The 22,907-nt window shown below is 47.1% G+C and overlaps 2 protein-coding genes across 2 annotated transcripts; both read right to left on the bottom strand.

Annotated features, from left to right (window-relative positions):
- Positions 1-1,676: 1,676 nt before the first annotated feature.
- Positions 1,677-2,797, bottom strand: LOC113566884 (cysteine and histidine-rich protein 1 homolog). The gene is made up of 2 exons (XM_026994049.1): positions 2,111-2,797; positions 1,677-2,000 (listed from the first exon to the last, which is right to left on the bottom strand). The coding sequence occupies exons 1-2, from the start codon at positions 2,795-2,797 to the stop codon at positions 1,677-1,679; spliced, it is 1,011 nt and encodes a 336-aa protein (XP_026849850.1).
- Positions 2,798-5,100: 2,303 nt separating this feature from the next.
- Positions 5,101-6,221, bottom strand: LOC113566883 (cysteine and histidine-rich protein 1 homolog). Its single transcript, XM_026994048.1, has 2 exons — positions 5,535-6,221; positions 5,101-5,424 (listed from the first exon to the last, which is right to left on the bottom strand). Exons 1-2 carry the CDS (start codon positions 6,219-6,221, stop codon positions 5,101-5,103), a joined length of 1,011 nt encoding a protein of 336 aa, XP_026849849.1.
- Positions 6,222-22,907: the final 16,686 nt, after the last annotated feature.

The following is a 22,907-nucleotide window of genomic DNA, read 5'->3' as shown; positions in this document are numbered from 1 at the left end:
CCGTCCGTCTGTCCGTCTGTCCGTCTGTCCGTCCCCTTCAGCGCCTAATGCTCAAAGACTATAAGAGCTAGAGCAACGATGTTTTGGATCCAGACTTCTGTGATATGTCACTGCTCCAAAAATATTTCAAAACTTTGCCCCGCCCACTTCCGCCCCCACAAAGGGCGAAAATCTGTGGCATCCACAATTTCGACGATACGATAAAACTAAAAACGCAGAATCGTAGAAGATGACTATATCTTCTAGAGTGCAAAATCTGAACCAGATCGTATAATTATTACAGCCAGAATCACGAAAACAATTTCACTCTTTCTCGCTCTGTCTCACTCTAACACACAGGTTTCATGGTCGGTTTTGCCAATTGCAAAATATGAGTTCAAGGATCTCAGAACCTATAAAAGCCAGAGCAACCAAATTTGGTATCCACACTCCTGTGATATCGGACCTTGACCGTTTCCTGTCCAAATTTCGCCACACCCCCTTCCGCCCCCGCAAAGGACGAAAATCTGAGGCAACCACAAATCTCAGAGACTATTAAGGCTAGAGTAACCAAATTTGGTACACACACTCCTTTAAGATGTCACTATAAAACGTATATCTCAGAATTTCGCCCCACCCCCATCCGCCCCCACAAAGGACGAAAATCTGTTGCATCCACAATATTGCAGATTTGAGAAAACTAAAAGCGCAGAATCATAGATAATGACCATATCTATTAGATTGCTGAATCTGGATCAGATCAGATCATTTTTATAGCCAAAAGGAACAAATCAATTTGCAGTGGCTACGCAGCGCCCGACGTCACGCTCAGACTGATTTTCTGTCTCTCTCGCACGCACTCTTTGTCGTGTCATTAAATATTAGCGGCGTCTGCCGGAGGAGAGCCATACTGACTTAGTATCGGGTATAACCGTAGAGTTGCGGTGTCCGCAGCAACTCACAACGTTCCCCCTCGTTTTTATATAAATTCTTATCTCGACCATTTGCCAGAGCTCTAAATGGGTAGTTAAATGTCCTCCATGCCCACATAGTATGCTACATAGTCTATAACTCTACTTTGAGCACTCTACTTCACTCCACTCTCTTATCTGAGCGGACCGGGACGTACGCATCTAAGCACTTGACATTGATAGTGGCGCCGGTAATAAGCCCGGCTCTCGGTTTCATCTCGGCTGCGACGCAAAACGAGCTGTCGCTATGAGTACTCAAGTCAACGTTCTTCAGTAAAGAGCAGGACCAGTGAAACAAACTAAAAACCAAAAATAGCCAAGATTGCTTTGACTCATTGTGGTTTTACTGTAACTCTGCCTTCAGGTGTGCATGTGTGCTCGCGTGCCTCGTGAGGAGCCCACCAAGCCAGTTGAGGCTCAGCTCAACGGCCTGCTGGCAAAGGTCAAGGAATTTTTCAACGAGGATAGCGTTAAGGTAAGTCTAGCCGACACTAGCCGACCTTAACAGACCAGACAAAAACGTATGCCTAATTTACTCGATTGCTTCTGCACGACTTCCATGATAAGGCCAAGGCTGCTGCTGAAGAAGGTCTTGCTGTGAACGAGCAGATCCAGAAGGCGCCCAAACCCTAAAAATGCAGCTCTAAAGCAACGAATTTAAAAATCAAATCAAAAGATGTGCCCAATAAAGGTTTAAACTACAATTTAAAGGTTTTTAGCGTCAGCTCAATAATGCAAAAACATCCACAAACGGAGCTGGATCCGGGTCATGGCAAATAGCCGGTACAGGGCCTGAGGTCCCGCCAAGGGAAGCTCCTGGCGCTTTGCGCACTTGCCGGTTGAATCGAAAATATGGCGGTAGATACGCGGGCGTATGTCGTGCAGCTGCTTGGCGCTGCAGACACTCTGCGGCATCTGGATCAAATGGTCAACCAGGAGGGACACTCGTGGGGTAGTCGAAAGCAATAGCTGGCCGCTGACGGTGATTTTTTCCCCAGCTCTTTTCAGACGTAGACGCAGCACCCAATCCTCCTCAAAGGCACGAATCGTCTGTGGGGATCGGGATAAGAGATCATCAGAGGTATGCTGCAGACGAGTTCTGGTTCTCCAAAACCCTCTGAGCGGTGTATCCACTTCATTCTCAAGGTGAAAAATTCCACCCGGCTAGCACTCAGCACCCGATGGAGCTGCAACACGGGCTTTTGGGCCTCAAGCTCCCTGTCTTCGACATGCAGCAGAATATCTAGGATCTCCTTTCCCTGCTTCTGGGGAAACCCACAGTCGGAATCATGTGAGACGCTGTCCTTGTAGGAGCCCTTCCAAGAACAGCCCACGCAGTGGTACTTCCAGCAAACCACACGCCCCTCACAAACGAACTCCAAGTGTCTGGAGAGATCTTTCCTATCTGAGAACTGGTCATTGCAGCTGGGGCAGCTGATGGGTAGCTCCCAGAGGGTCTGGCGCACCACTAGATTCTGCTCCTGATCGTAGTTTCTAATGAGCGATCGACAACTTGGGCAGCAGGCACGCGTTTTATTGAAGATGGCAACAGCCAGAACGGCGGTCTTGCAGTCCTCACACATGATATGCCCATGGCTGCACTGATAGAAGTCGTGTGGTTGTGGAACCTCGCGGCACACAACGCACACCAGTATGTTATGCAGTAGCTCACGAAGATCGGAGACGCCACCACCCGAGGACCCGCCGACCTCACCCTCACTGCTGTCCATAGTAGTCGAAATCTCATTCAAAGTACTTTCATCTTTACTTGCAACATCTGACAATCGCTGCCTCTTGGCGGCTGGGGGCTGCTCGTTGTTGTTGTCATTGGGGTTGGCATTCGACATTCTGAAGGGTATTTCGGCCAGCAGCCTCGGCCTGGCTTTACAGTATGTGTGCGTGCTTTATTCAACAATTCTGATTGCCTGTTTTTGCAGAGTGAACTGATACTCTGGTGTAAAGTACGAGCACAAGGTTACGAGTTTTCCAAGGCCAAGCTGGTTCCCTGAAAATTACAAATTTAAAAACAGAGGATACACACAGAGAAAAACGGCATAGTAGGCACCCATGAATAGTTTAATTTAATAGAATGCACTTTGATCTACACATAAATGTACTCAAAAATATTTGTAATGCGGCCCATAGCGTTCAATGGGTCTGGGGGGGGTGGTGTCTCGGTGGACTGGTGTGGTGAAAAGTAACCTCTTTGACCGCCAAAGTGCTCTGCTATCGCAAACAAGATTACGGTGCCTATTAGTCCATGTTTCATTTAGTACATGTCAAATAGATATGTTGCTGACATGTTTTTTATACCCGATACTCAAAATGAGTATTGGGGTATATTAGATTTGTGGTAAAAGTGGATGTGTGTAACGTCCAGAAGGAATCGTTTCCGAACCCATAAAGTATATATATTCTTGATCAGCATCAATAGCCGAGTCGATTGAGCCATGTCTGTCTGTCCGTCCGTCCGTCCGTCCGTCTGTCCGTCTGTCCGTCTGTCCGTCCCCTTCAGCGCCTAATGCTCAAAGACTATAAGAGCTAGAGCAACGATGTTTTGGATCCAGACTTCTGTGATATGTCACTGCTCCAAAAATATTTCAAAACTTTGCCCCGCCCACTTCCGCCCCCACAAAGGGCGAAAATCTGTGGCATCCACAATTTCGACGATACGATAAAACTAAAAACGCAGAATCGTAGAAGATGACTATATCTTCTAGAGAGCAAAATCTGAACCAGATCGTATAATTATTACAGCCAGAATCACGAAAACAATTTCACTCTTTCTCGCTCTGTCTCACTCTAACACACAGGTTTCATGGTCGGTTTTGCCAATTGCAAAATATGAGTTCAAGGATCTCAGAACCTATAAAAGCCAGAGCAACCAAATTTGGTATCCACACTCCTGTGATATCGGACCTTGACCGTTTCCTGTCCAAATTTCGCCACACCCCCTTCCGCCCCCGCAAAGGACGAAAATCTGAGGCAACCACAAATCTCAGAGACTATTAAGGCTAGAGTAACCAAATTTGGTACACACACTCCTTTAAGATGTCACTATAAAACGTATATCTCAGAATTTCGCCCCACCCCCATCCGCCCCCACAAAGGACGAAAATCTGTTGCATCCACAATATTGCAGATTTGAGAAAACTAAAAACGCAGAATCATAGATAATGACCATATCTATTAGATTGCTGAATCTGGATCAGATCAGATCATTTTTATAGCCAAAAGGAACAAATCAATTTGCAGTGGCTACGCAGCGCCCGACGTCACGCTCAGACTGATTTTCTGTCTCTCTCGCACGCACTCTTTGTCGTGTCATTAAATATTAGCGGCGTCTGCCGGAGGAGAGCCATACTGACTTAGTATCGGGTATAACCGTAGAGTTGCGGTGTCCGCAGCAACTCACAACGTTCCCCCTCGTTTTTATATAAATTCTTATCTCGACCATTTGCCAGAGCTCTAAATGGGTAGTTAAATGTCCTCCATGCCCACATAGTATGCTACATAGTCTATAACTCTACTTTGAGCACTCTACTTCACTCCACTCTCTTATCTGAGCGGACCGGGACGTACGCATCTAAGCACTTGACATTGATAGTGGCGCCGGTAATAAGCCCGGCTCTCGGTTTCATCTCGGCTGCGACTCAAAACGAGCTGTCGCTATGAGTACTCAAGTCAACGTTCTTCAGTAAAGAGCAGGACCAGTGAAACAAACTAAAAACCAAAAATAGCCAAGATTGCTTTGACTCATTGTGGTTTTACTGTAACTCTGCCTTCAGGTGTGCATGTGTGCTCGCGTGCCTCGTGAGGAGCCCACCAAGCCAGTTGAGGCTCAGCTCAACGGCCTGCTGGCAAAGGTCAAGGAATTTTTCAACGAGGATAGCGTTAAGGTAAGTCTAGCCGACACTAGCCGACCTTAACAGACCAGACAAAAACGTATGCCTAATTTACTCGATTGCTTCTGCACGACTTCCATGATAAGGCCAAGGCTGCTGCTGAAGAAGGTCTTGCTGTGAACGAGCAGATCCAGAAGGCGCCCAAACCCTAAAAATGCAGCTCTAAAGCAACGAATTTAAAAATCAAATCAAAAGATGTGCCCAATAAAGGTTTAAACTACAATTTAAAGGTTTTTAGCGTCAGCTCAATAATGCAAAAACATCCACAAACGGAGCTGGATCCGGGTCATGGCAAATAGCCGGTACAGGGCCTGAGGTCCCGCCAAGGGAAGCTCCTGGCGCTTTGCGCACTTGCCGGTTGAATCGAAAATATGGCGGTAGATACGCGGGCGTATGTCGTGCAGCTGCTTGGCGCTGCAGACACTCTGCGGCATCTGGATCAAATGGTCAACCAGGAGGGACACTCGTGGGGTAGTCGAAAGCAATAGCTGGCCGCTGACGGTGATTTTTTCCCCAGCTCTTTTCAGACGTAGACGCAGCACCCAATCCTCCTCAAAGGCACGAATCGTCTGTGGGGATCGGGATAAGAGATCATCAGAGGTATGCTGCAGACGAGTTCTGGTTCTCCAAAACCCTCTGAGCGGTGTATCCACTTCATTCTCAAGGTGAAAAATTCCACCCGGCTAGCACTCAGCACCCGATGGAGCTGCAACACGGGCTTTTGGGCCTCAAGCTCCCTGTCTTCGACATGCAGCAGAATATCTAGGATCTCCTTTCCCTGCTTCTGGGGAAACCCACAGTCGGAATCATGTGAGACGCTGTCCTTGTAGGAGCCCTTCCAAGAACAGCCCACGCAGTGGTACTTCCAGCAAACCACACGCCCCTCACAAACGAACTCCAAGTGTCTGGAGAGATCTTTCCTATCTGAGAACTGGTCATTGCAGCTGGGGCAGCTGATGGGTAGCTCCCAGAGGGTCTGGCGCACCACTAGATTCTGCTCCTGATCGTAGTTTCTAATGAGCGATCGACAACTTGGGCAGCAGGCACGCGTTTTATTGAAGATGGCAACAGCCAGAACGGCGGTCTTGCAGTCCTCACACATGATATGCCCATGGCTGCACTGATAGAAGTCGTGTGGTTGTGGAACCTCGCGGCACACAACGCACACCAGTATGTTATGCAGTAGCTCACGAAGATCGGAGACGCCACCACCCGAGGACCCGCCGACCTCACCCTCACTGCTGTCCATAGTAGTCGAAATCTCATTCAAAGTACTTTCATCTTTACTTGCAACATCTGACAATCGCTGCCTCTTGGCGGCTGGGGGCTGCTCGTTGTTGTTGTCATTGGGGTTGGCATTCGACATTCTGAAGGGTATTTCGGCCAGCAGCCTCGGCCTGGCTTTACAGTATGTGTGCGTGCTTTATTCAACAATTCTGATTGCCTGTTTTTGCAGAGTGAACTGATACTCTGGTGTAAAGTACGAGCACAAGGTTACGAGTTTTCCAAGGCCAAGCTGGTTCCCTGAAAATTACAAATTTAAAAACAGAGGATACACACAGAGAAAAACGGCATAGTAGGCACCCATGAATAGTTTAATTTAATAGAATGCACTTTGATCTACACATAAATGTACTCAAAAATATTTGTAATGCGGCCCATAGCGTTCAATGGGTCTGGGGGGGGTGGTGTCTCGGTGGACTGGTGTGGTGAAAAGTAACCTCTTTGACCGCCAAAGTGCTCTGCTATCGCAAACAAGATTACGGTGCCTATTAGTCCATGTTTCATTTAGTACATGTCAAATAGATATGTTGCTGACATGTTTTTTATACCCGATACTCAAAATGAGTATTGGGGTATATTAGATTTGTGGTAAAAGTGGATGTGTGTAACGTCCAGAAGGAATCGTTTCCGAACCCATAAAGTATATATATTCTTGATCAGCATCAATAGCCGAGTCGATTGAGGCATGTCTGTCTGTCCGTCTGTCCGTCTGTCCGTCTGTCCGTCCGTCCGTCTGTCCGTCTGTCCGTCCCCTTCAGCGCCTAATGCTCAAAGACTATAAGAGCTAGAGCAACGATGTTCTGGATCCAGACTTCTGTGATATGTCACTGCTTTTTTTCATTTTTTCTCGCCCTGTCTCTCTCTAACACACACGTAGCATAGGCGGCTTTGCTTAGAGTAAAACATTAGCGTCTAGATCTCAGAGACTATAAAAGCTAGAGCAACCAAATTTGGTATCCATACTCCTAATATATCGGACCGAGACGAGTTTATTTCAAAATTTCGCCACACCCCCTTCCGCCCCCGCAAAGGATGCAAGTCTGGGGATATTCACAAATCTCAGAGACTATTAAGGCTAGAGTAACCAAATTTAGTATCCGCACTCCTGTTAGATCTCTCTATAAAACGTTTATCTCAAAATTTCGCCCCACCTCCTTCCGCCCCCACAAAGGACGAAAATCTGTTGCATCCACAATATTGCAGATTCGAGAAAACTAAAAACGCAGAATCATAGAGAACGACCATATCTATCAGATTGCTGCATCTAGATCAGATCAGATCATTTTTATAGCCAAAGGAAACAAATCAATTTGCACTGGCTACGCAGCGCCCGACGTCACGCTCAGACTGATTTTCTGTCTCTCTCGCACGCACTCTTTGTCGTGTCGTTTAATATTAGCGGCGTCTGCCGGAGGAGAGCCATACTGACTTAGTATCGGGTATAACTGTAGAGTTGCGGTGTCCGCAGCAACTCACAACGTTCCCCCTCGTTTTTTATACCCGATACTCAAAATGAGTATTGGGGTATATTAGATTTGTGGTGAAAATGGATGTGTGTAACGTCCAGAAGGAATCGTTTCCGACCCCATAAAGTATATATATTCTTGATCAGCATCAATAGCCGAGTCGATTGAGCCCTGTCTGTCTGTCCGTCCGTCCGTCTGTCCGTCCCCTTTCAGCGCCTAGTGCTCAAAGTCTATAAGAGCTAGAGCAACGATGTTTTGGATCCAGACTTCTGTGATATGTCACTGCTCCAAAAGTATTTCAAAACTTTGCCCCGCCCACTTCGGCCCCCACAAAGGGCGAAAATCTGTGGCATCCACAATTTCGACGATACGAGAAAACTAAAAACGCAGAATCGTAGAAGATGACTATATCTTACAGAGTGCAAAATCTGAACCAGATCGTATAATTATTACAGCCAGAATCACGAAAACAATTTCACTCTTTCTCGCTCTGTCTCACTCTAACACACAGGTTTCATGGTCGGTTTTGCCAATTGCAAAATATGAGTTCAAGGATCTCAGAACCTATAAAAGCCAGAGCAACCAAATTTGGTATCCACACTCCTGTGATATCGAACCTTGACCGTTTCATGCCCAAATTTCGCCACACCCCCTTCCGCCCCCGCAAAGGACGAAAATCTGAGGCAACCACAAATCTCAGAGACTATTAAGGCTAGAGTAACCAAATTTGGTACACACACTCCTTTGAGATGTCACTATAAAACGTATATCTCAGAATTTCGCCCCACCCCCATCCGCCCCCACAAAGGACGAAAATCTGTTGCATCCACAATATTGCAGATTCGAGAAAACTAAAAACGCAGAATCATAGATAACGACCATATCTATCAGATTGCTGAATCTGGATCATATCAGATCATTTTTGTAGCCAAAAGGAACAAATCAATTTGCAGTGGCTACGCAGCGCCCGACGTCACGCTCAGACTGATTTTCTGTCTCTCGTGTCTCTCGCACGCACTCTTTGTCGTGTCGTTAAATATTAGCGGCGTCTGCCGGAGGAGAGCCATACTGACTTAGTATCGGGTATAACTCTAGAGTTGCGGTGTCCGCAGCAACTCACAACGTTCCCCCTCGTTTTGTATTTGATCGCTGCTGAAGCGAATTTTTTTTGAGTAGCAAAACAGGAAGGAAATTAACGAATTAGATGTTATGCTTTTTTTGGGCGACGAAGAGTACAGCTGACCGACTTCCTCGAATAGGAACGACCGAGCATCCCAATCATCCTCTACGTCCGCCAATGGGCAAAGCAGGGGAGACATTTCGTCTATTTCAAAAACTTTACGTCGATTTTCTAGGTCCGTACCCCCGAAGTCGATCCGGGAATATAGGCATTTTTGTAGTACTCGATCATTTTTCTAAATTTCCTTTCCTAAAAGTGGTAAAGAAATTTACTGCGGATGCCGTAACTCGGTTCATGGAGGAAGACCTGTTTCAGTGCTTTGGAGTCCCGGAAGTGATAGTGTCAGATAACGGCGTTCAATTCAAGTCACACAAGTTCAAGGATCTGTTAGCGAAACACCAAATTCGACATTCGTACACCGCCGCCTACGCTCCCCAAACCAATACCTCAGAGCGGGTAAATCGCTCGGTACTCGCTGCTATCAAAGCGTACATTAAGCCCGATCAATCCAGTGTGCATGCAGCCATCAAAAGTAGCCCATATCCTGTTGCTTTTGGCCAAAACATGATTACTGGCGGTTCCACTAATCAACTCCTACGAAACCTCAGTATGTTGGAGAACCGAACAGTAGTCTTCGATCGCGACGATTCCTTCGAGCTAATTCGCAAGACCGCTGCAGAAGCAATGAAACAGCAGCATGTTCGCAATGAAAATATCTATAATCTTCGAAGCCGAGAAGTAAACTTTCAAGTGGGTCAAGAAGTGTATAGACGAAATTTTGACCAGAGTAGTTTTGTGAAAGGCATTGATGCGAAACTGGCACCTACGTTTCGGAAAGCCCGCATTAAGAAAAGATTTCCAGGGTCGCTTTATTGGTAAATATCACGCAAATGATATTAAACAATAAATCGTATCCAGCACTCCAAGTGTGGATCACGCTTTGGTTAGCAAGACCCCAAACTGTGATTTCAGCGGGGGGTGTAATATTCGACGCTTATCGTGTCTTCTTGTATTTTAATTATCCACGGCTAACTCCCAAAATTACAGCCTAAAACTAGGCTGTAAAAAAATTCGAGTTGAAGATCTTGTGAGCTTTGATAAAGCTTATCAAGAGCTGTTTTGCGACCAAGCGGCAACGCTTTGATATGCAATTTTTCTGCCGTGCACTATATTTTATTAAATATTGCTGTGTCTGGATCCTGTATAACAGAAGAAGACCATAGAAAGTGTGGAAAAACGTGGTTTGCTGTTTTTAGTAGTCCCAGCCTCTTTATTTCTCTCCTCGTGACCGTCAGAGTGACCGGCCGTGGAAAAAGAAGTCTTGTAGAGCTGACCCAGTTCTCTAAACCAAGGTCAAGCCAAAGTCAAAGCCTAGTGCAAGTGCCAAGTGCGGCTCAAAGTGATCATTTAATTTGAGTGGACGCGCCAGTTATATATCGTCAATACTGGGGCAGCCGTTCGACCATTTGGAAAACGAACGCCCACAGTTCAGTAAAATTTTTCGATCAGTGGTGTAATTCTGTTGAGGTAATTATCCACCCAGCTACAGAGACCCGTTGAAAAATTCCTGTTTTTTCCGCGTAGGATTAGCACCACTAGTATCTACGTATTACAACGCTGGTCTAGAAGTTACGGATTGGTTATTCCCGGACACGTGCCAGTACCACCGATTTAACCCCCATCTGAAAAGAATGAATGTGCGGTAACTATTCGTTGGTCTTCAACCATAATCACGGTTTTATACATGCTCGTGCATTTATATATACCTACTACTAATCAGTTTTATAGATTTAAGATCATTATACCCTACCTCGCCCTTATGATATTCCTTCCCCAGTATATGCTGTATAGTAATACCCTATAAATGTAAGACAATATCGAATAGCAGGCTTATTTGAAGGGATCCTGACTGTTAATAGGTGGCCCTGAAGGATCATGGTAGGGTGGGCGTTCTCGCCAATGAGCTATACCGCAGCCGACAAAGATCTGACCGGTGATCTTCTTCGTTTACGTATCCATGCTGATCTGTCCCTTTGACCCCCTGTATCCCGTTTCCTAGTATCCTTTTCCTACTCGTACGCGATTTTTTTTTATATAAATTCTTATCTCGACCATTTGCCAGAGCTCTAAATGGGTAGTAAAATGTCCTCCATGCCCACATAGTATGCTACATAGTCTATAACTCTACTTTTAGCACTCTACTTCACTCCACTCTCTTATCTGAGCGGACCGGGACGTACGCTTCTAAGCACTTGACCTTGATAGTGGCGCCGGTAATAAGCCCGGCTCTCGGTTTCATCTCGGCTGCGACGCAAAACGAGCTGTCGCTATGAGTACTCAAGTCAACGTTCTTCAGTAAAGAGCAGGACCAGTGAAACAAACTAAAAACCAAAAATAGCCAAGATTGCTTTGACTCATTGTGGTTTTACTGTAACTCTGCTTTCAGGTGTGCATGTGTGCTCGCGTGCCTCGTGAGGAGCCCACCAAGCCAGTTGAGGCTCAGCTCAACGGCCTGCTGGCAAAGGTCAAGGAATTTTTCATCGAGGATAGCGTTAAGGTAAGTCTAGCCGACACTAGCCGACCTTAACAGACCAGACAAAAACGTATGCCTAATTTACTCGATTGCTTCTGCACGACTTCCATGATAAGGCCAAGGCTGCTGCTGAAGAAGGTCTTGCTGTGAACGAGCAGATCCAGAAGGCGCCCAAACCCTAAAAATGCAGCTCTAAAGCAACGAATTTAAAAATCAAATCAAAAGATGTGCCCAATAAAGGTTTAAACCACAATTTAAAGGTTTTTAGCGTCAGCTCAATAATGCAAAAACATCCACAAACGGAGCTGGATCCGGGTCATGGCAAATAGCCGGTACAGGGCCTGAGGTCGCCAAGGGAAGCTCCTGGCGCTTTGCGCACTTGCCGGTTGAATCGAAAATATGGCGGTAGATACGCGGGCGTATGTCGTGCAGCTGCTTGGCGCTGCAGACACTCTGCGGCATCTGGATCAAATGGTCAACCATGAGGGACACTCGTGGGGTAGTCGAAAGCAATAGCTGGAAGGGGGTGGGGCGAAATTTTCAGATATACGTTTTATAGTGCGATCTAACAGGAGTGCGGATACTAAATTTGGTTACTCTAGCCTTTCTGGTCTGATGAGCTTGTGAGGTAGCTCAAAGGGGGCCTAGCTGAGGCCACCGGACGGGTCGCGGGTTGCGGATAGCGAACGGCCTACCTCGGTAGGTCAGCTGCGAATAAGCGGGCATCCCTCACGGGAGAGTACCGAAATAAGCAGTCCCAGACAGCCAGCGGGTGTTCGCGAAGCAGCAACACTGACGATGCGCTTGTGGTGCCGCCTCAATATCCCACATCCCAACCCCCACATCCACCTCACACCGGGCCGGACTAAGTGTGTTACTCGACCCGTGCCGAGAGTCAGCCTGGCTGGGGGCTCGGTATAAAAAATAGCCCAGTCTCTAACGGAGGGCTCAGGGACTTGGCAGCCCCCTGTTCTAATGATGCCTTACCCGGGCAACGTGGATCTCTGCCCGGGCTGACCTTTCCCTTTCTCTGCATCTCGTGGGAACAAGATGTATAACAATAAAAACAAAAAAACCAACAAAAAAACAAATGAGTGCGGCGCTCCCCAAATGCCAACTGGGAGCAATCCCAAGCTCGGAAAGGCAGCGGCCCAAAGGCCTGGCCCAACTGGCTCTATAGTGGGGAATACCTACAAGGTGGAAGGTGCCTGTGCGAACCCGAGGGGGTCCCATCCCGAATCCGGTGTCGGTGGCAAGGTAACTCCCGAAGCTGACACCTTGGAAGGGAAGCTAAGCAATATTGCGGCTGCCCGACCTTCTGGTAAAGCGGAGGGGGTTGACTTGCCGTCGACAAGTGCCCAAGCCAGACGATACTCATATGCCGAAAAGAGGAGTGCAGGGCACATACTCCGTCGGCAACACGCCAGCAGTGAAGCCAGCCCATCAGCCGAATGGCTGAAGAAGGTGGAATGGGCTTCGGCCGTACTTCCGGAGTTCACCTTAGAACAGAAAAAGGTGGCTCCCCAAGCCAAGAGGCAGCGCTCGCAGGAGACACCGGGACCGGTAGCAAAGCGCTCCAGAGTGCTGCCAAATGTCTCCTTTGCGCAGATTGCCAAGGAGAGGACGCTAATTGGTGTCCTCGACAAAGGCAGCGCAGAGGGGAGAATCCCAAGGAGTCAGTGGAAGTGGGTGGAAGCGGCATTGGCCGACCGCTGCTTCGAACTCCTCGACAAAGACCCTGGACCTCCGCCAGTCTGCAAGGACATGGGGTGGTTCCAGGGCAATGTAAAGATAATTGCCTGCGAAGACGAGCGCTCTGTGAAGCTGTACAAAGCGGCGGTAGCGCAGGTCGGCGAGGTTTATGCTGGGGCGAAACTCGTCGCAGTCGACTGGAGCGAGGTGCCCAGCAGACCGAGGGCCAGAATTTGGGTGCCGGCTACCTTTAAGGAGCCAGAACGCATCCTCAAGATGTTGCAGAGGTGCAACCCAGGACTACCAACCTCCGATTGGAAGGTAGCCAAAGTTGAGACGACACAAGGGCCGACTAACCAGGCAGTTCTCGTTCTCAATAAAGAGTCGCTGGCCCCGATAGAGGCAGCAAAAGGAGAGCTAAACTTCGGCTTCAGCTCGGTCACCATCAAGGTGTACAAATCGGACGCGGCGGCCGCGGCGCTTCCTGTCGTCAACCCAGACGTGCAGGATGTCGTTGCGGAGATCGAAGCGCCTGACGACGAGCTGGAGCCAGACCAGGAAGGCTTCTCCTCAGAAACAGAACTGATGCTCGACTTCGAGTCAATGTGCCGAGAGAGAGTCTCAGATGACTCGGACGCGGACATCACGGTGGTGGAGAATCTTGAAGATGGTCCTAAGGATCCTTCAAATAAATCTCCACCACTGTAAAGCAGCATCGGCTGCTCTCATACTCCGCCTAGACGCAAGCGGAGCCGACGTAGTCCTGATCCAGGAGCCTTGGGTGGTAGGAGGCAAGGTCTGTGGATTGGGGACGAGGGAATACAAGATCATTGTATCCCAAAATGAAGGTAAAATCCGTACCTGCATACTTGCTAGAAAGCACCTAAATATCTTTCTGCTCCACAATTATAGCGATGGAGATAACACGGCGGCAAGCCTAGAACTAAGAGGTCATCATCTCAGGCTGGTGGCATCCTATATGGCCCACGAGGAGAATGATCCTCCGAACGACCTTGTTCGCAAAATAGCCAGCGACAGCGAAAGGACGGACAAAGACCTACTTATAGGTTGCGATGCCAACGCCCACCACACCCAATGGGGGAGTACGGACACGAATGTAAGGGTTGAGTCACTGTTCAGCTTCATCCTGAACTCAAATTTATTCATATGCAATCGGGGTAATGACCCCACATTTATAATTAAAAATCGGCAGGAGGTCATTGACCTCACGCTAGTGTCAAGCAAACTGCTGGACACAATCAAGAGCTGGAGAGTCCTAGGAGACCACTCCTTCTCGGACCACAGGTATATCGAGACGATATTATCCTTCGATATTCCCAAACCAACCGACTATATCAACCCCAGAAAAGCCAACTGGGAAAAATATAGCACAACGCTGGAGGAGCTACTCCCTCCTAACGCCCCTAACTGCCCGAACACTGAAGACAACCTAAACCGTCTTGTGTACAGGTTTACGGATGCGTGCAACAAAGCCTTCAAGGCAGCATGTCCTTCTACCAGACCAAGGGGAAAAAAGAAACCCCCCTGGTGGTCTAAGCAACTAGACACCCTTCGTAGAACTTGCAGGACTCTATTCAACAGATCCACAAGAAATAAGGAGGATACTCACTGGGCAGACTATAAAACCAGTCTAGCACTATACAAAAAGGAAACGAGGAAGGCTAAAAGAGCCTCCTGGCAAAAATTTTGCTCCGAAATCGAGGAAACCTCGGAGGCCGCAAGACTCCGGAAAGTTCTCTCAAAAACCACCCCCTCGGTAGGGTACCTCAAAAAGAATGATGGCACGTGGACCAACTCTAGTGAGGAGTCCCTGCACATTTTGCTCGACACGCACTTCCCCGGATGCACATCCACCGAGCCGTCATACCTCCCAAGAGAGGGATCGGTAGTATCGATGGACCATATCCTTACAAAACGGAACATAAGTTGGGCAGTAAACAGCTTCAACCCGTTTAAATCGCCAGGCCCGGACCAGGTAATCCCGGCCCAGCTTCAGAGGGCCGGTGAGACGGCCATCAACTGGCTACATAGTATCTTCAGGAAGATACTGGCGGTATGTATAATACCGCAAGCGTGGCTTAAGGCTAGGATAGTTTTCATCCCTAAAGCAGGCAAAGCCTCACACTCAACCCCAAAAGACTTTAGACCAATCAGTTTATCGTCTTTCCTACTCAAAACCTTTGAGAGACTTATCGGGCTACAATTACGTACTACCATAAGTCCCCAGCTGTACTCAAGTGCGCAGCATGCCTACCGGAAAGGAAAATCCACAGAAACGGCACTTCACGAAGTGATCTCGAGTGTAGAAAAATCCCTGCATCTCAAATAATACTCACTAATAGCTTTTCTCGATATCGAGGGAGCCTTCAATAACGTCACACCGGGCGCCATTACAGAAGCCCTGACTGACCTGGGGGTGGACCGTCACTTGGTGATGCTCATTGATCAATTGCTCATACGCAGGACGGTGACATCATCGATGGGATCGTCCACCCAGTCAAGGTATGTCAACAGAGGAACCCCGCAAGGGGGAGTTCTGTCTCCTCTTCTATGGAACATTGCAGTCAATAAGATTCTTTGCGACCTGGAAGAGGGGGGCTGTAAAGTAGTGGCATACGCGGATGACGTTGCAATTATCTTTGCGGGGAAATACCCCCAAACACTATGCGACCTAATGACTGCAAAGCTTGCTCGATTGTCCCAATGGACAGAATCGCGCGGATTGGGACTAAATCCCTCGAAAACGGAACTCGTGTTATTTACAAAAAAATACAAGGTCCCGCCCCTCAACCCCCCAACACTAAACGGATACAGGCTCTCCTTCAGCGACAGTGCCAGTTACTTAGGGTTGGTAATTGACAAAAAGCTCAGCTGGAACCTGAATGTCAAGGATAGAGTGAGGAAGGCAACGACAGCACTCTATACTTGCAAAAAAGCTATCGGCCTAAAGTGGGGCATGAACCCAAGCATAGTCCGATGGATATATCTGGCAATAGTCAGACCTATAATACTCTACGGAGTTACTGTCTGGTGGCCTGCCCTAGCGAAAAGGACAATAACCAATCAGCTGGGCAAGGTTCAGCGAACAGCCGCCCTCTGCATCAGTGGAGCTCTTCGAACTACACCAAATGATGCGCTAAACGCCATGTTATGCCTTCAGAGCCTTGACTTTGCAGGAAAGGAGCGGGCAGAAATGGCAGCAATACGTCTTAGGGACTCTGACCAATGGGTACCCCAGAACATAGGTCACTCATCTATACTAAACAAAAACAACAAGGTCCCAGCAAGAACGGACTATCAAGTTCCAATGGAGCACACGGAGACTCCATTCAGCATAATCATCCCTCATAGAGACGATTGGCTCGAGGGACCCCCCGGCCCAGACGGGGCCATAAGCATCTTCACGGATGGCTCAAAACTGGACGGCAGGGTTGGAGGAGGAATCTACTCTGAACAACTTAACATAAGGCAATCTTTCAGGCTTCCGGATCACTGTAGCGTCTTCCAAGCGGAAGTTACAGCAATCAGGGAGGCTCTGTACTGCCTTCATACGGTTACCACCACGGCAACCAATCTAAACATCTACAGCGACAGCCAAGCTGCGATCAGATCACTTAACGCGATCTCCTCGAACTCGGCTACTGTGGCGAAGTGCCGCAGATCTCTTCACGAGATGGCTCAGCAATTTGCTATCAGCCTTATATGGGTCCCGGGTCACCGGGATATCGAGGGCAACTGCATAGCGGACGAGCTGGCCAGATCTGGCACTACAACCCCCCTTCTCCAAGATAAGGTGGATATTTGTATGCCTATGGCCACCTGCAAGCTCATCATAAAAGAGCAGTACACGCTACTGATAGACAACAAGTGGCAAACAGGGCCACGTTGTCGCACAGCTCGGCAAACATGGCCGACCATAGATAAGAAGCGCACCTCAGAGCTCTGCAAACTAGGCAGGGAAAGGTGCAGCGCAGTCATACGTTCCCTCACAGGACACTGGCTAGTAGGCACCCACGCAAACAGGCTGGGTGCCCCATACAATGATTTCTGCCGCAGCTGCAGAGACGAGGACGAGGAGGAAACAGTGGAACACCTGTTCTGTTCCTGTCCAGCTCTCAGCAGAAGGAGGCTGCATCACTTGGGCTCTGCCTTTCTGAACGACATCTCGGAGATGTCCACGCTATGTCCCAGAAAGATCGTCAACTTTATAAGGGCATCTGGATGGGACAACTGTTGACATGAAGTCTCATCTGCAGGGAGGGAATGATCCCAAACGGTATCACAACGGGCCGAAACCGGCCTATGTGTGCTGGGCTCCGAGCGAGCTTGGCGGCCGTCTCTACCTAACCTAACCTAACCTACTCTAGCCTTAATAGTCTCTGAGATTTGTGAATATCCCCAGATTTGCATCCTTTGCGGGGGCGGAAGGGGGTGTGGCGAAATTTTGAAACAAACTCGTCTCGGTCCGATATATTAGGAGTGTGGACACCAAATTTGGTTGCTCTAGCTTTTATAGTCTCTGAGATCTAGGCGCTAATGTTTTACTCTAAGAAAAGGCGCCTGGCTATAATAATAATACGATCCAATTCAGATTCTGCAGTCTAAAAGATATGGTCATTCTCTACGATTCTGCGTTTTTTATCGTATCTTTAAAAATGTGGATGCCACAGATTTTCGTCCTTTGTGGGGACGGAAGTGGGCGGGGCAAAGTTTTGAAATATTTTTGTAGCAGTGACATATCACAGAAGTCTGTATCCAAAACATCGTTGCTCTAGCTCTAATAGTCTTTGAGCACTAGGCGCTGAAGGGGACGGACAGAAGGACGGACGGACAGACGGACAGACAGACAGGGCTCAATCGACTCGGCTATTGATGCTGATCAAGAATATATATATTTTATGGGGTCGGAAACGATTCCTTCTGGACGTTACACACATACACTTTTACCACAAATCTAATATACCCCAATACTCATTTTGAGTATCGGGTATAAAAAACATATCAGCAACATATCTATTTGACATGTACTACATGAAGCATGGACTAATAGGCACCGTAATCTTGTTTGCGATAGCAGAGCACTTTGGCGGTCAAAGAGGTTACTTTTCACCACACCTGTCCACCGAGACACCACCCCCCCAGACCCATTGAACGCCTTGGGCCGCATTACAAATATTTTTGAGTACATTTATGTGTAGATCAAAGTGCATTCTATTAAACTAAACTATTCATGGGGGCCTACTATGCCGTTTTTCTCTGTGTTTATCCTCTGTTTTTATACCCGATACTCAAAATGAGTATTGGGGTATATTAGATTTGTGGTGAAAATGGATGTGTGTAACGTCCAGAAGGAATCGTTTCCGACCCCATAAAGTATATATATTCTTGATCAGCATCAATAGCCGAGTCGATTGAGCCATGTCTGTCTGTCCGTCCGTCCGTCTGTCCGTCTGTCCGTCCGTCCGTCTGTCCGTCTGTCCGTCTGTCCGTCCCCTTCAGCGCCTAATGCTCAAAGACTATAAGAGCCAGAGCAACGATGTTTTGGATCCAGACTTCTGTGATATGTCACTGCTACAAAAATATTTCAAAACTTTGCCCCGCCCACTTCCGCCCCCACAAAGGGCGAAAATCTGTGGCATCCACAATTTTAAAGATAAGATAAAACCAAAAACGCAGAATCGTAGAGAATGACCATATCTTATACACTGCGGAATCTGAATTGGATCGTATTATTAATATAGCCAGCATCAAGAAAACAATATCATTTTTTCTCGCCCTGTCTCTCTCTAACACACACGTAGTATAGGCGGCTTTGCTTAGAGTAAAACATTAGCGCCTAGATCTCAGAGACTATAAAAGCTAGAGCAACCAAATTTGGTATCCACACTCCTAATATATCGGACCGAGACGAGTTTGTTTCAAAATTTCGCCACACCCCCTTCCGCCCCCGCAAAGGATGCAAGTCTGGGGATATTCACAAATCTCAGAGACTATTAAGGCTAGAGTAACCAAATTTAGTATCCGCACTCCTGTTAGATCTCTCTATAAAACGTATATCTCAGAATTTCGGCCCACCCCCTTCCGCCCCCACAAAGAACGAAAATCTGTTGCATCCACAATATTGCAGATTCGAGAAAACTAAAAACGCAGAATCATAGATAACGACCATATCTATCAGATTGCTGAATCTGGATCATATCAGATCATTTTTGTAGCCAAAAGGAACAAATCAATTTGCAGTGGCTACGCAGCGCCCGACGTCACGCTCAGACTGATTTTCTGTCTCTCTCGCACGCACTCTTTGTCGTGTCGTTTAATATTAGCGGCGTCTGCCGGAGGAGAGCCATACTGACTTAGTATCGGGTATAACCGTAGAGTTGCGGTGTCCGCAGCAACTCACAACGTTCCCCCTCGTTTTTTTATACCCGATACTCAAAATGAGTATTGGGGTATATTAGATTTGTGGTAAAAGTGGATGTGTGTAACGTCCAGAAGGAATCGTTTCCGACCCTATAAAGTATATATATTCTTGATCAGCATCAATAGCCGAGTCGATTGAGCCCTGTCTGTCTGTCCGTCCGTCCGTCCGTCCGTCTGTCCGTCTGTCCGTCTGTCCGTCCCCTTCAGCGCCTAATGCTCAAAGACTATAAGAGCTAGAGCAACGATGTTTTGGATCCAGACTTCTGTGATATGTCACTGCTCCAAAAATATTTCAAAACTTTGCCCCGCCCACTTCCGCCCCCACAAAGGGCGAAAATCTGTGGCATCCACAATTTCGACGATACGATAAAACTAAAAACGCAGAATCGTAGAAGATGACTATATCTTCTAGAGTGCAAAATCTGAACCAGATCGTATAATTATTATAGCCAGAATCACGAAAACAATTTCACTCTTTCTCGCTCTGTCTCACTCTAACACACAGGTTTCATGGTCGGTTTTGCCAATTGCAAAATATGAGTTCAAGGATCTCAGAACCTATAAAAGCCAGAGCAACCAAATTTGGTATCCACACTCCTGTGATATCGAACCTTGACCGTTTCATGCCCAAATTTCGCCACACCCCCTTCCGCCCCCGCAAAGGACGAAAATCTGAGGCAACCACAAATCTCAGAGACTATTAAGGCTAGAGTAACCAAATTTGGTACACACACTCCTTTAAGATGTCACTATAAAACGTATATCTCAGAATTTCGCCCCACCCCCATCCGCCCCCACAAAGGACGAAAATCTGTTGCATCCACAATATTGCAGATTCGAGAAAACTAAAAACGCAGAATCATAGATAACGACCATATCTATCAGATTGCTGAATCTGGATCATATCAGATCATTTTTGTAGCCAAAAGGAACAAATCAATTTGCAGTGGCTACGCAGCGCCCGACGTCACGCTCAGACTGATTTTCTGTCTCTCTCGCACGCACTCTTTGTCGTGTCGTTAAATATTAGCGGCGTCTGCCGGAGGAGAGCCATACTGACTTAGTATCGGGTATAACTCTAGAGTTGCGGTGTCCGCAGCAACTCACAACGTTCCCCCTCGTTTTGTATTTGATCGCTGCTGAAGCGAATTTTTTTTGAGTAGCAAAACAGGAAGGAAATTAACGAATTAGATGTTATGCTTTTTTTGGGCGACGAAGAGTACAGCTGACCGACTTCCTCGAATAGGAACGACCGAGCATCCCAATCATCCTCTACGTCCGCCAATGGGCAAAGCAGGGGAGACATTTCGTCTATTTCAAAAACTTTACGTCGATTTTCTAGGTCCGTACCCCCGAAGTCGATCCGGGAATATAGGCATTTTTGTAGTACTCGATCATTTTTCTAAATTTCCTTTCCTAAAAGTGGTAAAGAAATTTACTGCGGATGCCGTAACTCGGTTCATGGAGGAAGACCTGTTTCAGTGCTTTGGAGTCCCGGAAGTGATAGTGTCAGATAACGGCGTTCAATTCAAGTCACACAAGTTCAAGGATCTGTTAGCGAAACACCAAATTCGACATTCGTACACCGCCGCCTACGCTCCCCAAACCAATACCTCAGAGCGGGTAAATCGCTCGGTACTCGCTGCTATCAAAGCGTACATTAAGCCCGATCAATCCAGTGTGCATGCAGCCATCAAAAGTAGCCCATATCCTGTTGCTTTTGGCCAAAACATGATTACTGGCGGTTCCACTAATCAACTCCTACGAAACCTCAGTATGTTGGAGAACCGAACAGTAGTCTTCGATCGCGACGATTCCTTCGAGCTAATTCGCAAGACCGCTGCAGAAGCAATGAAACAGCAGCATGTTCGCAATGAAAATATCTATAATCTTCGAAGCCGAGAAGTAAACTTTCAAGTGGGTCAAGAAGTGTATAGACGAAATTTTGACCAGAGTAGTTTTGTGAAAGGCATTGATGCGAAACTGGCACCTACGTTTCGGAAAGCCCGCATTAAGAAAAGATTTCCAGGGTCGCTTTATTGGTAAATATCACGCAAATGATATTAAACAATAAATCGTATCCAGCACTCCAAGTGTGGATCACGCTTTGGTTAGCAAGACCCCAAACTGTGATTTCAGCGGGGGGTGTAATATTCGACGCTTATCGTGTCTTCTTGTATTTTAATTATCCACGGCTAACTCCCAAAATTACAGCCTAAAACTAGGCTGTAAAAAAATTCGAGTTGAAGATCTTGTGAGCTTTGATAAAGCTTATCAAGAGCTGTTTTGCGACCAAGCGGCAACGCTTTGATATGCAATTTTTCTGCCGTGCACTATATTTTATTAAATATTGCTGTGTCTGGATCCTGTATAACAGAAGAAGACCATAGAAAGTGTGGAAAAACGTGGTTTGCTGTTTTTAGTAGTCCCAGCCTCTTTATTTCTCCCCTCGTGACCGTCAGAGTGACCGGCCGTGGAAAAAGAAGTCTTGTAGAGCTGACCCAGTTCTCTAAACCAAGGTCAAGCCAAAGTCAAAGCCTAGTGCAAGTGCCAAGTGCGGCTCAAAGTGATCATTTAATTTGAGTGGACGCGCCAGTTATATATCGTCAATACTGGGGCAGCCGTTCGACCATTTGGAAAACGAACGCCCACAGTTCAGTAAAATTTTTCGATCAGTGGTGTAATTCTGTTGAGGTAATTATCCACCCAGCTACAGAGACCCGTTGAAAAATTCCTGTTTTTTCCGCGTAGGATTAGCACCACTAGTATCTATGTATTACAACGCTGGTCTAGAAGTTACGGATTGGTTATTCCCGGACACGTGCCAGTACCACCGATTTAACCCCCATCTGAAAAGAATGAATGTGCGGTAACTATTCGTTGGTCTTCAACCATAATCACGGTTTTATACATGCTCGTGCATTTATATATACCTACTACTAATCAGTTTTATAGATTTAAGATCATTATACCCTACCTCGCCCTTATGATATTCCTTCCCCAGTATATGCTGTATAGTAATACCCTATAAATGTAAGATAATATCGAATAGCAGGCTTATTTGAAGGGATCCTGACTGTTAATAGGTGGCCCTGAAGGATCATGGTAGGGTGGGCGTTCTCGCCAATGAGCTATACCGCAGCCGACAAAGATCTGACCGGTGATCTTCTTCGTTTACGTATCCATGCTGATCTGTCCCTTTGACCCCCTGTATCCCGTTTCCTAGTATCCTTTTCCTACTCGTACGCGATTTTTTTTTATATAAATTCTTATCTCGACCATTTGCCAGAGCTCTAAATGGGTAGTAAAATGTCCTCCATGCCCACATAGTATGCTACATAGTCTATAACTCTACTTTTAGCACTCTACTTCACTCCACTCTCTTATCTGAGCGGACCTTGATAGTGGCGCCGGTAATAAGCCCGGCTCTCGGTTTCATCTCGGCTGCGACGCAAA

Source organism: Drosophila persimilis, unplaced genomic scaffold (assembly GCF_003286085.1).
Source record: "Drosophila persimilis strain 14011-0111.01,24,50 unplaced genomic scaffold, DperRS2 tig00001184-arrow-arrow-pilon, whole genome shotgun sequence".
Lineage (NCBI taxonomy): Eukaryota > Metazoa > Arthropoda > Insecta > Diptera > Drosophilidae > Drosophila > Drosophila persimilis.
Note: the sequence above shows the minus strand (reverse complement) of the source record. Positions and strands in the feature narration are given on the sequence as shown.

Coding starts and splice junctions, on each gene's coding strand:
- LOC113566883 (XM_026994048.1), bottom strand. CDS start 6,221: ATGTCGAATGCCAACCCCAATGACAACAACAACGAGCAGCCCCCAGCC. Junction 5,425..5,534: donor GGGTGCTGAGTGCTAGCCGG/GTGGAATTTTTC, acceptor CGATCCCCACAG/ACGATTCGTGCCTTTGAGGA.
- LOC113566884 (XM_026994049.1), bottom strand. CDS start 2,797: ATGTCGAATGCCAACCCCAATGACAACAACAACGAGCAGCCCCCAGCC. Junction 2,001..2,110: donor GGGTGCTGAGTGCTAGCCGG/GTGGAATTTTTC, acceptor CGATCCCCACAG/ACGATTCGTGCCTTTGAGGA.